At 42.1% G+C, this 15529-nt stretch overlaps 1 protein-coding gene across 3 annotated transcripts in view; it reads left to right on the forward strand.

Moving 5' to 3' along the window:
- Nucleotides 1-15529, forward strand: part of LOC146370186 (partitioning defective 3 homolog B-like) — a 209077-nt gene that overhangs the window by 158682 nt on the left and 34866 nt on the right. For all 3 annotated transcript variants that reach the window (XM_084908589.1, XM_084908590.1, XM_084908591.1), the window contains one exon: nucleotides 1572-1689. In XM_084908589.1, the coding sequence (XP_084764715.1) occupies nucleotides 1572-1689 (118 nt within the window). The remainder of the gene's footprint in view (nucleotides 1-1571; nucleotides 1690-15529) is intronic.

Here is a 15529-nt window from a genome sequence, read left to right on the forward strand (position 1 = left end):
CAGTTCTTATAGTTTTGTATGTTATAATTAGTTTTTATTTTATTTTGACTTTTTGTTTTTAATTCAGTTTTGTTTCAGTTTTGTTTCCAGAGCAGATTTTCTTGTTTCTGTTTAGTTTTTATTATTTTCAGTCTTAGTTTTAGTCTTTTCCATATGGAGAGAATTTATCAGAGACGAGATTTAAGAAAGAATTCTTACATTTAAGAAATGTAAGAGATGTCTTATTGTAGGGTCTACCTTACAATATAAAGCACCCTGAGGCGACTGTTGTTGTGATTTGGTGCTGTTTGAATAAAATAAAATTGAATTGATGTCATTTAGTGTTATATATTTATTGAGTCACTCCATCTCAAATCATCACATAGACTGTATTCTGCTCGACCACCTCTGATTTACCTGAAAATTGTACAGTATAGATATAATGGTTGCTGATGAGTTTTTGCTTCATATATGAAATACTTAATCAAGATATTTACCTTTTTTTTTAATGTCCATCAATCCAGTCTCAGGTCTTTGTTTTCATACTGAGCTAAAATTCGAACATGAATATCTTACATGGAAAAAAGAATAAAACCAATGATGTAAAGTTTTAGTAAAACTGACAGAAGGCGGCTGGTGTAGTGTTTGTGTATAGGAAATCGTTGCATTTCAGAGTAATTCAAAATAAAAGATGCAGAGTACTTTATGACATTAAATTCTTGGTCACAAAAATGAAGAAGGAAAACTTTTCATTCAGTTTCTGAGTTGGATCAGCAAATGTGACAAATTGTGAAAAAAAAAAAAAATCTGTTTTTTGCGAGTTGAAGAAAATTCTGGAGTTTCCAGATGGTGCTCTAATTATAACTGAGAAAATAATTTTGTTAAATATATGCATGTTTTTTCATATTGGGAGCCACTCTGTAGGCGTGCAAACAGCCTCAGAGGAGTCTCATAATTCAGGTTTCAATACAGTATTAAAAGCGCGACATGCTAGAGGCGGGCTGACCATTTACACAATAAAAACATCTGTATCCAAATCTCAGACTAACATTTCTGACTTATGAGAAAACTCGAATCTGTTTATTGAACTTTTTGACAAATTAAGTTAATTATCAGTTTGTGCAAATTAATTTTAATTTGTATCATTTTGCCTAAATGTGGCATTTTTGTAAGATTTATTCTGGGTTTACAGAAAACACACTGATGAAGAAATCTCCAAAACACACTCAAACTCACGTACTGAGTGTGATACAGTTGGCAGTACAGGGTTAGCATCCATACATCCCATAGTTATAAGATAAGATAAGACTTAATTGATCCCACAACGGGGAAATTTTTGCGTCACCTCAGCTCAGGTACAGATATCAGAAGGAAATACAAAAATACAAATAAGTACAATCAATACGCTCATTATTTTCCAATAAGAGTCTCTTACTCTGTTTGTTATGTTGGCATATCTGTTTGCAATAATCATCTAAAGCCTTGTTTCCTTTTGCTTTTGTTTTCTGTGTGCATGTGTGGCTCTCTGCCTACCTGTGTGTGTGTGTGTGTGTGTGTGTGTGTGTGTGTGTGTGTGTGTGTGTGTGTGGCAGTATGGACCGGATCCAGCAGCTGAGACGAGAATACCAGCAAGCTAGAAGAGAAGGAATGGTGCCGCCATATGAAGAGTTGGACCCACGACGCAGAGGCCATGAAAACGACCCACACAGGGTAAGCAGCACAGTGACGCTCGCACACACAAACACACACACACACAGAGATCACAGTGCTGTCTGTGTGAGGTTTCTTATTCTCTATCAGAATGATCATTGCTTTTATTGCGGCTGTCAAGTGATGAAGGCCCTTTAGCTGTCAGTCGCAAGGTGCTCTTTGACGTGAACGGCTCCCGTGGGCATTGAGCCGATGGGACTGATATGATCCACTTTTCATGAGGATGACACACACGGAGGAGATAAGTAGAGGTTTTATGCGCTTGTCGTTCGGCAGGTAGTGTTTTTCAAATCACAAATTCACATCCAGGCACGATCACATCTGCGCTCAGATTGGCTGAGTCACGCTGGAAGACGCCGAGGAGCACGTCTGCGATGCCGTAATAATGTTAAATTATTAATGTGCTAACAAGAACTCACCTCCCACGTTAGCACCAGGTGTCACCCTGCAATGACTGCGCTCGCCACCGTTGCAAATGAAGCGCATGCAAATATGTTGTGGACTGAACAAAGCTGCTGGTTTAGCACAGCGACGATATGTTTCTGCTTTCTTTCCTGCTCCTTTAGGTCCTCATGCAGTAACTGTCTGATTATAAAGGTGCCGCAAGTTTTAACAGTTTAACAAAAAAAGTAATAATTTTGATCCTGCAAAATCAGCTGCATGTTTCAAATGAAAGAGGCCTAAATGAGTAAATTATTTTAACTAATACTCACAACTAATGTCTGGATGAGTAAACCTGAGATCCCAGAGTGAGCTCAGTGGATCGCGTCCCCGACTGCTGTTACTAACATACAGAAACACGACGCACAGAGTGGGAAACAAGCCAGAGGCCCGTCGCTGGACTTCACCGAGGAGCTGAAATTAATCTGCTATAACAAACGGATAGGTTTATTGCAGCAATCACAGTTTAACTGCCGTACCGTGAACTCCTCGAGTCTGCTCATTGAGCCCGAGTCAGAAGCTTTACTTCTGTGTACACAGACGCTGTCAACATTCATTACAGCCAGCTTAAAACATAAAAAGGCTAATTAATACATGCAGTCGGGCTGGGTGATGTCACGACTACGAGGTGACACATTAACCACATCTGCGTGTGGGTGTGTGCGTGGGAAAATGTAAAGATCCGGGCGGTATTGCGTTTGGTACCGTCCCCTATGGGCGGCGCGGCGCTGCAGTGGTTAGCGCCGCTGCCTCACAGCCGGAGAGGTTTGAACCCGCTCATCATCCGTGGCCTCTCTCCCCGGAGCGTGCATTCTTCTCGCTGTGCCTGTTTTCCAGTCCGTTTGCAGCTTTAGCTAGACAGACGCTTTAGGAAATGCACGGGTGGATCATTTGGAACAAAAACAAGCTGATAATAAAAGTTTGTTTTAAAGTTATTTTTTAGAAATCTGTGACTTTTTAAAGTAATGAAATTACCATGATTGATTAGGAATTTGATCACCTGTGTCACTGCGTCTAAACAGCTTGCTTATCCAGACTTATGCTCGGCTCCCGCTTTAATTCACATCTAAAAGTAATTTGGTTTGTGACCCGCCGGGGGCAATCGTCTTTCCCCTCCGATCGATAGCCTCGCATTACACTCTTCCCTGCCTCCAAATAAGAAAACTTTGTCGCTGTTTATATAGCAGAGCGTGAGAGCAATTAGCATGCTTCAGTGGTGCAAATGAAGTTTGAAGTGTGAAAGTTGGAAGGAAGACCAGTAGCGGTTGCCACGGCACCTAACGAGCCCCTCTCATTACGGATGATGCATTTATTAATTAAAGCATAAGCGATTATTTACCTGACTGGCTCTCTGTCGCAAGGTTGGGGAGAGAAGTAATGCTTATGGAGGCGAGCTGGTGGCTAATTCAGCTCCACTTCTCTTGGTTTGTTTTTCTTCCTCTGATGTGTGTTTTTATAGGATTGGCTGAGTGGCTTTGAGAAGTAAACAAAATGAAAAGTAAAGTGTGGAGCGGCCGAGACCAAAAACACTGATAAAGGCAGAGAGAGAGAGAGAGAGAGAGTGCCCATCTTGCATTTTTGCCACAGTGGGCTCGGCGTGTTTCCTCTTCTCCTTTTTCCCCCTATGGCTCCATTACCATTTCACTGATTCATGGTTATGGGTTAGCTGTCTCCGCTAGCAAAATTATGTTTTGCTAAAAACAATTATCAAGCAACAAAAGCCACACCACAACTGTGTTTCCAAGTGAGCGCATTGTTTGTGTGTGTGTGTGTGTGTTTTGGAAGACAACAACAGACTTTCTCCCTAAGGAGACGGGGAACTAAATCAACAGGGCGCTGTTGTGTTGTCCCACACACACACATTTACACACAGTTATTCACACAGAGTACTGTACACAAGCCAATTGTTATGGTGGGTGGTGTGACACCGACTTTATTATTAGATTAAATTATAATGAGCAACCATCAGATAGTTTTGCCGTACTTTGGGTTTACATATGCGTGCTCATTTGCAGTCAGTCGTTTAATTACAAATGTTGTTTTGTTATGTGAGGCAGAACGAAACGACCTCAGGTTTCAAATTTAAATCTGCCTACTCACTGAGCTGGTTTGTTTTCCTACCGCTGTAACCTCATCGCCGTATGGCGTTATTTTTGTGCCACTATTCTGAGCGCACGTAAAAAAAATTTGAGCGCAAGTAAAAAAAACATTGCAGGTGCAAGTGTTGCATTTTGAGGAGAAATTTATTTTGAGCGAAGAAAAGCTGAATTTGAGTGAACAAAATTCATTCCTGCGTGCAAAAAATGTATTTCAGTGTTTGCTATTATCCACACACACACACACACACACACACACAGCAGCCCCTCTCGCTCAGTTTTTGTATTTGCGCTCGCTCGCAATGTGTCGCTCGCGCTCTCAACATTTCTGCCCGTGCGCGTTCAACTCTTTGTGAACGCCATTATATTTGTGCCACAAAACCAGCCAATCACTGACTTGGATGCAAAAATATCTGATTGGCTGTTCTGGTCTCCAATCAGCTCGAAATGACGAAATGCAATATCCCAGAATGCATTTGGTCCAAAACTCAAACGAGGCAGTGGCGGAGGAACACAGAGTGGCGGAGTTTGAAATATTACTCTGTCTGGGTCACAAAATAAACTTTAAAGATATTTTCATGCGAGAATGTTGCTGTGTGAACTTCTGATATCTGCTCGATTCATCAAGACATCACATATTTGCATAAGTGCTCTGACGTTTTCGGAGATGCGATTAGTCCCGTACTTCAGCTAGAATGGGGAAAAAAAGACACAAAGCTGGAGTTATTCTGTCTTTATGCTGTCAGCTGCCTCTTCTCCCCTCATTCTCTCCCCTCTCTCTCTCCTGTTGCTACTTCAATCATGAAACCGATCAATGATCAGCTGATCGTCTCTCTTGTTTGTTTATCTCCCACTTTGCGGATGTTGCGCTAAACAACAACAGAAGCACGTTCAAGCTTGATAAGCTGTTGTTAGAATTTATTTAATATTACTTTCTAGTATCAGCTGATCGTCTCTCTTGTTTGTTTATCTCCCACTTTGCGCCAGAAACAGGAAACCAGCAGATATTTGAAGTTCACACAGCAACATTCTCGCATGAAAATATCTTTAAAGTTTATTTTGTGACCCAGACAGAGTAATATTTCAAACTCCGCCACTGCCTCGTTTGAGTTTTGGACCAAATGCATTCTGGGATATTGCATTTCGTCATTTCGAGCTGATTGGAGACCAAAACAGCCAATCAGATATTTTTGCATCCAAGTCTGTGATTGGCTGGTTTTGTGGCACAAATATAACGGCGTACAGAAAGAGTTGAGCGCGCACGGGCAGAAATGTTGAGAGCGCGAGCGACACATTGCGAGCGAGCGCAAATGCAAAAACTGAGCGAGAGGGGCAACACTTGCACTTGCAAACTTTTTTTTACTTGCGCTCAAATTTTTTTTTTACGTGCGCTCAGAATAGTGGCACAAAAATAACGCCATATCGCCGCACCCACGTCATGTCAAGGCGATGTTATTTATATATATATATGTGTATATACAGAATATGACCAAAGTTCTTCAGCATGTCCCATCGTCATATTAAAACACAGAACACACAAAACCAAACAGCATAACAGAAATGGAGCAGTATATGGAGTCCATCAGCAAATAGTTTCAATTCACAGGTGCAGCAATTTTTTAACACTCGCACGTAAATTCAGCAGATTTCATTTCTGTGTCAAGGTCAGACCAAAATCAGTAACGACTTCATATTACCCACAAGTTTTTTATGGATCATCTTCAATCTTCACAACAACACATTTGGCTTAGGGGGACACGAGTACCTTTGTTGGCTAGGTTAGCCCCTTCATTGTTGGCGTCCAGGGTCAAAGTTGACCTTGAAAAAAACCATAAGGAGTAATATGTCATATGAAAGGGCGTGAGGAGAGCTATACAACAGACTTTTTATTTTTCCAATACAACGCCCTATGATGGCACAATCACACCATAACATCAAACATGAAGTTTTAGTTTCACCCGTGTCCTTCGGGGTGTACTCTGAGTGTGTTTGCTGTGTAACAGTGGAAATACTGACAGCTGTCACTGCTTTAATGATAACAAACTGTTGGATTATAAGACAAGCTGTGACTCCTCTGCGCTCCCAATAAAGCAGCTTATTGTAAAGCATCACTGCTTTAAAAGTGACCAATCACTTTTGACGTAAATATAATTCATATAAAGGTCCGATCCTTCATTTAGAGGCAAACGGGAGACAGCAGATGTCGGCAGGATGGCCTCTGTGACCTGCGATGTATCGTGGATTTAATCCACGCTTTGGAAACGTGCTGTAACATTTTTAAACCACCTGTAAATTTAACATGTAGCCAGTGCAGCTGAGCTGAAACAGCAGCGATGTGAGAAAGAGTGGGTGTGGACAGGCCTGATAAGGGGGTGGATTACATCTGCAGTCCTTCCTGTATTCTGATATTTTTTACATTTATATTAGAAAAGGGCACAGCCTCTGCTGGTTTGATGCTCGTTTATCACAATAATCTCGTGCTTTGTCCATTCTGTGGTTCTAAACATAGTATTAATTTATTTCCATATTCTTATAAATGTTATTCATGACTATGAGGTAAAATGAAGAAAAATCCCCCACTGCTGACCTTTCCTCCTCAAACAAACACACTGATTCGTTTATCTGCACAAATTTGTATCTTTGTCGTCGTTTCAGTTTCTTCCTTCTCGTTCGTGTAACTTCTAAAATTGTCCGTTTCCTGCCGATCGTCCCCGCCGTGCCGGTGCAGATGTGCTTCCTGAAGCTTGACATTTGCAGAAGTTTGTGCTAAATTTGACAAAGTCCTCTATTTCCTGCACTCCCTGAAAATGCCTGTCAAATTCTGTAACCGCTGAGCTCATCCACTTCTCTGATGATGACTCTATCCTCTTCGTCACAGTTGCTAGGCAATGCGGTTCACTTGCATTTGCCTTTTTAATGCCGTGTTCGTTGCGCCGACTCGACAGGCTCTTCGGCGCTAAATGGTTTGAGTTGCAGCTGTAGCTGCATTCTTGTGTGCGAGCTGAACTTCAGCTTCATCTTATTAACCGTGCTGGGGCGGAGGGAGTCGTCCACTCTGGATTTGGGGTATTTTGAGGTCTGCTGGTGTTAAAGTTGTTTTTGCCAGAACAGCAGATCGATTTTCTGCCTTTGATCAAACCGAACAACAAGTCCTGTTATCGGTTAGACGTTTAGCTTCTTTGTAGTTTTATTTCTTTACTTTCCTTTGAATAGAATTAGTTGCAGGCAATATTTAAAGGAGAGGTCACTGTTACCTTTAACAGCTTCAGCGAGACACATGGAGCAGATTCACTTTTATTGTTATTGGCAGCGAAGATCAAAAGTGAAAAAAGCTCATGAAATATTGCTCATCTACGCCGCCTCTGAATGTTGCACGTGTATAATAGGACTTTTTATCAAATCCTGTTGATGCAGTCCGAGTTCCCTCTACTCTTAGAACCATGTCCGGTCCTGTACATAGACAGGGGCGTCTGTGTGTGTGTGTTTGTGGGTGTGGGTGAGCGTGTTTTGTGCGATTGTTTGTCTTTTTTGGTTCAAGGTTCCAGTCCTCTGAACTGCCTCCAGGATTTTCTCCAACCTCGTCAGAAAAAGGCGCACCATTGTGTGATTCACAGTAGAATTTGGGAAAATCCCAGCGCAGTAATTCCCAGAACCTTTCCCACATAAAAACACATCTTGTTTTTTGGCCCATTCTACATTCACTCTGTCTGCCGCTTTCTCACTTTTACTTATTTGTCTGACACCTCGACTCTGGTTTGTAGCATCAGGTGGGAATTAAACCCACCGTCCATTTCAAAGAAATCAGGAAGATTTGGGCAGTTTGGCCAGTTTAACCTCCAAGTTATCCTGAGCCTGTCCTTAGCAGACAGAAGCTTTAAACAGGTCACAAACGCTGGGACGTAGACACACAGTAACAACCTTTTCACCGTGTTAAGACACTTTAATGGCACGATGTGGGAAAATGTGTCACGTTAGTCACGAGTTTCAGACGCCTGACTAACATAAACACAGTTTCCCTGCTGTGGAGGCAGCGTGAACAGAGCATGTTAGTGAAATACTTCCTCCCATGTTTAAAGTGTTAATAATAGATCTCTGCTTTCACACGTAAGTGTTTATAAATCCCAGTGTCACATCTCAGTGTCTGGTGTTCATCTGTGATCCAGGTCCATCAGGAAGTCCTGCAGTCAGTCGCCAGTCGGCCTGTTACATGTACAAGTCACCCAGGTTATTATAGGAAACTAACCTAGATGAGAAAATATTCTAGTTGATTAAAATAAAAGTTATATAGAAACATAGAGAGGGAGTGGTGTTAAATGACTCACCTTAGTTGTAGAAATCTGCCATGTTTTTATTGTAACATCTGTACCAGTTTTCTTAATCCTCACCTCTGACATACGTCTCCCACACAATAATAATTCAAATGACTAAAACTAACTAAAAAAACAAATAAAAATAGACATTTTTCAATCAATTAAATAAAATCCACTTTTTAAACTGAGCTGAATTAAAAACAAAATATCAAAAATAAAATAAAATAAAAACTAATTATGATAAATGGACTGATTCTTAGATATTAATGTTTTACTTGAACACTCAAAGCGTTTTATATGAAGCTTCAGATTTTGGCCTGATGAATAAATCACAACCACCAGAATCCAATATCGAGTCCATCACGTCGTCGCCCTTCAGAATTTTGTGTTTGTCCTTTCACAGTCGTGTCAGGGCATGACTCTGTACTAACACACACACCTTCCCTTTGGGACCTTGAAACGCTTCATTTTAGAAATTATAAACAGGAAATGTTCGTGTTTCCTTGAGTGTTTACAGGAGAACGGGATTAAACTCCAAACCTGTTAGTGAGAAAGAACAGCACTAAACCTTGTAGCAGAGAGTCGGCAGGGTTAAGAGAGATGCTCGGAGCTCCTCATCCCTCCTGCATCTTCTTCCTCCTAATATAATTTTCTATCACATTCAGTTCGGTTCATGGCCTTTGAGCATGTTTTCTCTCTAAACCTCAATGTTTCCCTTTTTCCACTTTAATAAGAGGCGCATCGTTTTTTTTCTATTAAATATGACATTGAGAAATAAAATGCTCTTGTTGGTGGGTTGAGTTGATCAATAGGTCCATCTATTTAGACTCATCTCCAAGCAATTGGACGCGGTGGAATATGGAAACACAGTTGTGCTGTTCTGCATCCTGACTGAGCCACAGCTAAGTCCTGATACCTGAACGCTGCACTGCTGCTAGCAGACACTGTGATAACTGAAGGAAAGGAGTTTAAGGGGGTGTCGTTTCTACATCTGCACGAATAAATCCACATCAAAAGACATGCACGGAAAATAACGTGCATGCATCGATACCAAAAATCTATATTCAAACATGGAAAAAGACATAAGTAACACATGCAGGCAGTTTCAGGAGCAGTCGTGCTATTGCATGCTGCACATAGACACTCTGCCTAGTGCTTATATTAAAACCACAGGTGGTTTTCTCTTGGAAAAACACATAAAACCCATTGCACAGTTCATATTCTCTGATGTTCTCTCTCCGCAGCCTTAATATAATAAAGTTATATTAAATTGCAGCTCAGTTATATGAGACAGTCTCTTTGTCACTGAGTACTTTCCCCGTGCTGTGCATTTTTGCAGAAAAGGTCTTTTATTTACTTCACTGACAGATTCAAGCAAGAATTGAACTGCTTATAAATTTCACCCATTGCACAAATTGGATAAAGTTTAGTGTTTTGCATCTCTGGAGTAAAGCAATGTAAATTAATAATCTGACACATCAGCATTATTCCAGAAACAGCGTGGTAAGACCTGCAGTCCTTTGTTGGCTTCGCTGAATACAGAACTGGCTGACTGGCTGCATAAAGAAATGAATGCTAATAAAGGGGATACACTGTGTCAGGCTGCTCGCACGAGCTGCTCTGCAAAGGTTGTGTGAGACGCACAACATCCCAGCCAATAGCACGTGATCGCACACGCCCATCCACAGTCACAGTGTGCACACAGATGCAGTCAGAGATGTTTCCTATATGATCACGAGACTGAGCCCAGTGCTGATTCTCACTCAGGCCTTATAAGGACAAGTAGACCGTTGGAACGGCACAAATGTGCTGAATGTAATGGAACAGAAAGGAAACTGGGATTTCACCGATGGCCCAGAACAACTGTTGGATGGAAAGAAGGAAGAAAAATGACAGAAACAATAAGACGAGAGAGACAAAGTGTCTGCAGAGCAGACGTTCTACATTACTGAGCAAGATTTGACCTGTAAAACAGAAGGTCAAAGAGAGCCCACTTACTGTGATTGTTCCTAACCTAGGACTTCCTGCTGAGTATCGAACCTTTACATCATTTATAATGCTTGGAGACTTGTCCTTTAAGAAAACTACTTTCATTTTGGTGATAAGCCTCTCAGTATTTATAGTGTGCCGTGTTCACTGCCCGATGAGAAAGAAAATGAAGGTCAGTCGGTCAGAGTGCAAAGAGTTACTGGCTAATGTGAGAGCAGAGAAACGTTACATCCCAAAAAATGTGAGCAGGAACTACAAAAATGGCGGACTGAACACAGACAAGTTGTTTGCAACACGTTTGCATGTGCATGTAACTTGGTTTAAGGCTCACAGAGTTACTCGTGTGCTGCCTCAGTCACTATCCTGAGAAGTCTGTGGGGTCAACATGAGCAGATGTCCAGATTCTGATTTGTGGGAAGCGCTCTGCTAACCTTTACATTCGTAGTTTTGTCTCGGTTGCTCTCTCACTGCTGTGCATCTGTGTTGATGAATGGTGTCCATGTCCAGTAGCAGGTCAAGAGGTTACATGTCAGACAAGATGAGATCAGTGTCAGCTCAGTGGACTCAGACACACACACACACACTGTCTCAGTGAATAATAGAGATGCTCTCATGTTCAGGCAGTCATTGTTCGCCTTTCTCTCTAACGCTGTTTCGGTCTCTCCTCAGTCCCCGTGGACCACTTTGTCGTTGAGCTAAGCTTCTGCTCACACACTGAGTCATGAGGTCATCTTAGGCAAGGTTTGGTGGTTATGACAGGCTGAAGCAATTAACGACTGACTTATTGTCGGAGCCATTAACAGCTAAATCATTCACAGTGACTGACCAAGAGTGTGTGTGTGTGTGCGTGCGTGCTGTTGAGTGGATGAAACCTGAAAAGTGTTTAATGTTTGAAGAATAAGAACCAGGTAAAGGTGAAAACCAGCATAAATCTGTTTGCACTGTCACGTTGCAGCACAGAAAGATAAACAGGGCGTTAATCATAAACCACGATTTAAAGTTAAAAAGTCAGAGTTAGTTCTTCCTCTGCAGTAACTGCGTGGCTCACACAGCTTTCTGCAGTATTGTAATGAAAGACGCTGCAGGACATTAAGCCAAATGCAAAACCACTCAGACTGCTCTGAGCCAAGTCACACAGCCTCCATTTGATTTGGCTGGAAAACAGTCGAAGCAAACCTGGTGTCGATAGAGATCCCACACACACACACACACACACACACACACACCACAGACTGTATATAAATGATTGAAGAAGTCAGTGTGATGTACTCAGTGTTAGCATTTTTCCACTGCCATGTTGGTTTTTGGAGCCCAGACTCACATCTGGGCAAGAGGGTCAAGTGCTAAAGCTTCAGCTACTCCTCGCACACCTGGAAATCTGCATTTACCGTAAATAATCGTGAACTAGGGTTAAATAAAACACTAATACGGTACTATAATGCTCCCCATTACTGGACACTAACGTTGACTTTAACACGCGTCAGATCTCTTCTTCTTCTCCTTTCAGCTGAGCCCTTTAGGGGGCGCCATAGCCAGTCCTTAGCCTGCTACCATAAAACCTCCTCTGAGGTCTTCCTCAGGTCCTCCATCTTCATCATCCTTTGTCCACTCACTGTATCCACTCACACGCATCCAAACCCTCTCCACCTAACTTCTCTAACTTTATCTCCAAAACACTCAACTTGAGCTCATCCAGGAGATATTTGTTTGACATTGAGTCATGTGTGAAAACAAAAAACAGAACTAGAGAATATTTGATGGAAAAGTTGTTGGAAGAGTACGATATTTTCAGAATTGTTATCAATTACGTTGCCATTGATCGGCTGGTGTTGTAATTGTGAGCCAGAGTGAGTGCAGATCCTTACTGAACCTAATCGATGTCGTTCTTCTGAAATCTGACTTGGGTGCTTTGGACGGTGCTGGAGTCTGCACGGTCATTGAGACAAAGAAGGGGAACAAAAGGCGAGGTTGATAAAAATCAAGAGAAAACAGGCAGTTTGATGGAGGGAGAGAAGAAATGTCTGAAAGGGGAGAGCTATGCATTGGGTCATTATAGAGGAATGTTAATATGATTAGTGACCTCGCTGTCTGGGACTGGTGCCTGACTGGTCTGATGACTGCTGAACATCCATTAGACACACACAGACACACAATACAAGAATGCAGACATACATCAGACACATATGCCAGAGCAGACACAGGCGCAGGGATCGCGAGGATGGACTCGCGCTCTCACATTAACTGAGAAGTATGGCAGCTCGTGTGAACGCACACATTTTCTCTTGAACACAGACTCTCTCTGACTTGTGTGGTTTGTGTGTTCGGGCTGCCAGCAGGGCAGAATGAGTCAACATGTCATGACTTATTATCTGTTTTTGAACACGCATGATTTCCCTACAGTCTGGTCTCAGAAAGTTTGGGTGAAGACCAAATAGGATTCGGGACTCTTTGGTTTCGAGCTCCCGCACGACTTCCTCTGTAATTTGTATGTTCCTGAGTCTTCAGCATCGAAACGCCACAGAAGCTTTAATGTCACGTATTAATCCTCCGTATAGCATCCAGCACCACGATCAAAGTTTACAGCGCTGCTGCCAGTAGCCGTGGAAACATGGAAATAAATCATCTACAACATTTACAAGCGTCATTTGTGGTGTTTGTCGTGCAGTTCTGAGTTTAAAAAGCAGAAGCCATCATTTCTCATAATGACCACACTGGTTTGTGCCGTTTGGTAAGATGAGCTGAGGGATGAAGAACCGTGTCGTGGTCTCAGTGGAATCATATATGTGTGTATCGGTCCGGGGTCGTCTGAGCTTTCTTGTATTTTGAAGTCATTTTGTATTATGGTTTAGGTTTAAGTTCATTTAGTTAGTCCTGAGGTTATTCTGTATTATTATTATTAGATTGCCCTTGTGGCTTCTTCTCCGTGTCCCCCTCTCGTCTCCGCGTGGTTACATGTTTCCCCGTGTGTTAGTCCATCTGTCATGTGCGTTCTTCCTGGCTGTGTGTCTTAGCTCTGCGTCTCTGCACTTCCTGTTTTATTTTGACAGTCAGCTGTCGCCCTTTGTTTTGTATCTTTTATCCACCACAGTCCTGCATCTGCTGACTGTGACAATATAAAGTTACTGTGTGCTGTGAGTGCACTTTGGAAATGTTTATGAGCAGAGAATATTCATGCATCGTTCAGAGACGTGCAGCAAAGATAAAGCAGCAAATTTAAGTTATCAGTAGATGTGCATGAGTGGTGTCACAGTGTGTACCTGCCAGACTGGAAAGAAGTCCAGAACTGGTTGTGTTGAATGGTAAATGGTTCTTATGTAGAGCTTTTCTGCTCTACTCGAACATGCATCTCTAATTCTACTTTTTTTCTACACCTAAGTGCTTCCTGTTAAACACATTCACACTCGGGATACTTAGACTGAGTGACCCGCTCTGCCTCCTGGTATTCCCAGGCACTCTCCCATCCAACTCCTAACCGGCTGCACCCTGCTTAGCTTCTGAGCTCAGACGAGATCGGGCGTGGTCAGGGTGGTACGACCATAAGCTGTGGCGTTCTCAGCCTCAGAGGAACAAAACGCTGTAAGTCTGTGTTTGTGGTGCTGTTCTTTCAACCTCTAACTATAATGATGTAATGATTTCCTCCTGAACGGGTGGGCCAATCACAACAAAACTTAGTATGAGCGCATCCAGGGATTATGAACATCTATATGTTTTTAAAACAGATTTATTATAAATACCAGTTCTTTGGATTTTTGCATATATTATCACAGGGCTGATAAAAACCACCCGTAAGACAGGTTTTTGCTAGTAAAATGAAATAAAATTGGTTCTTTTTAACACACAATATTAAACAGAGCCAATTATGCGTTGTCTCATTTTGTTACGTGTAATCACTAAAAAACTGATTTGTAGGGATACAGTAGAATCCAATAGAATAGATCTGTATTTCCATTGTTATGCAGCACATTGCAGCTCTGCAGGTGTTCAAAAGATAAAATTGTAGGAATAAATTGTATATACATAGTAGCAAAAAGTGCAAAACAATGACAACAATCATGGAATAGTACAGTACTGTGTAACTGTATATTTATATGGTCATCTGCAGCAGGCGCAGCGCTCCCACAGAGTCAAATTATGGTCTTGGAAAATGTTTGTCCCCATTTTTGCAAAACCGTCTCCTGTAATAGAAGCACGGCCATTAAATTTCTTTCAGCGTACAATCAACTGACAGTATTCAAAATCAGTTTACAGTCACATCTACCTTCAGTGATTCACAGCAGCCTCACTGCTCAGCATGTCGACACGTTTCTCCATGTTTTTCCTGAAATCACGATACAGTTGTTAAAAACAAAGAGAATTTACAGAATAATAAACTGTTACAACCAGCAGCAGGTAAATAATGAGTGTAACGTTTTCACACGGGGACGTCCCGCTGTAGCCTTTGTCGCCGCCTTCACCATCGTAGGCTCTCGTGCTTTAATCAGATGTGGGCTCAAACACGTGCCCATATTTGGGAATTTCCCATTTTTAATCAAGAATAAGATCCTCGCGTGCAAACGCAGCGGCAAAGTCGTCTTTGCTGGAACAGAGCAGTTGGCATGGTTTGTATGGCGGTGACATTCTTCTGTGCTCGTGCACGTGTGTGCAGGTATTTCGTGTGCGGCTCTTGTGTCTTGATGGCGCGTTATCTCACAACTTTCATTGAGGATTTCAAGAAAGATGCCAACAGGCAAATGTGCAGCCCAGCTCAGAGAGCCTGGACGAGGTGCGTGTGTGTAAAGAGCGATGGGTTTTGGTCCAGTGGAGAGTGTTATCACCACTGGCCACTGCACTATGGACAGGACAGATAGCCAAATTGTGTGTGAGTGTGTGTTTGTTCGCGTGCGTGCGCGTTTTTTTCTTCGTTGTTGGCTCAGCTGTGTTATCGAGGACATACACACTTCTGCGTGTCACACGTGCACCTGTGTGCGTGCCGTGTACGCACTTTTTGTCAAACTGTGAGCAAGC

This window comes from Perissodus microlepis, chromosome 16 (genome assembly GCF_051167445.1).
Source record: "Perissodus microlepis isolate ML-2025 ecotype Zambia chromosome 16, ASM5116744v1, whole genome shotgun sequence".
NCBI lineage: Eukaryota > Metazoa > Chordata > Actinopteri > Cichliformes > Cichlidae > Perissodus > Perissodus microlepis.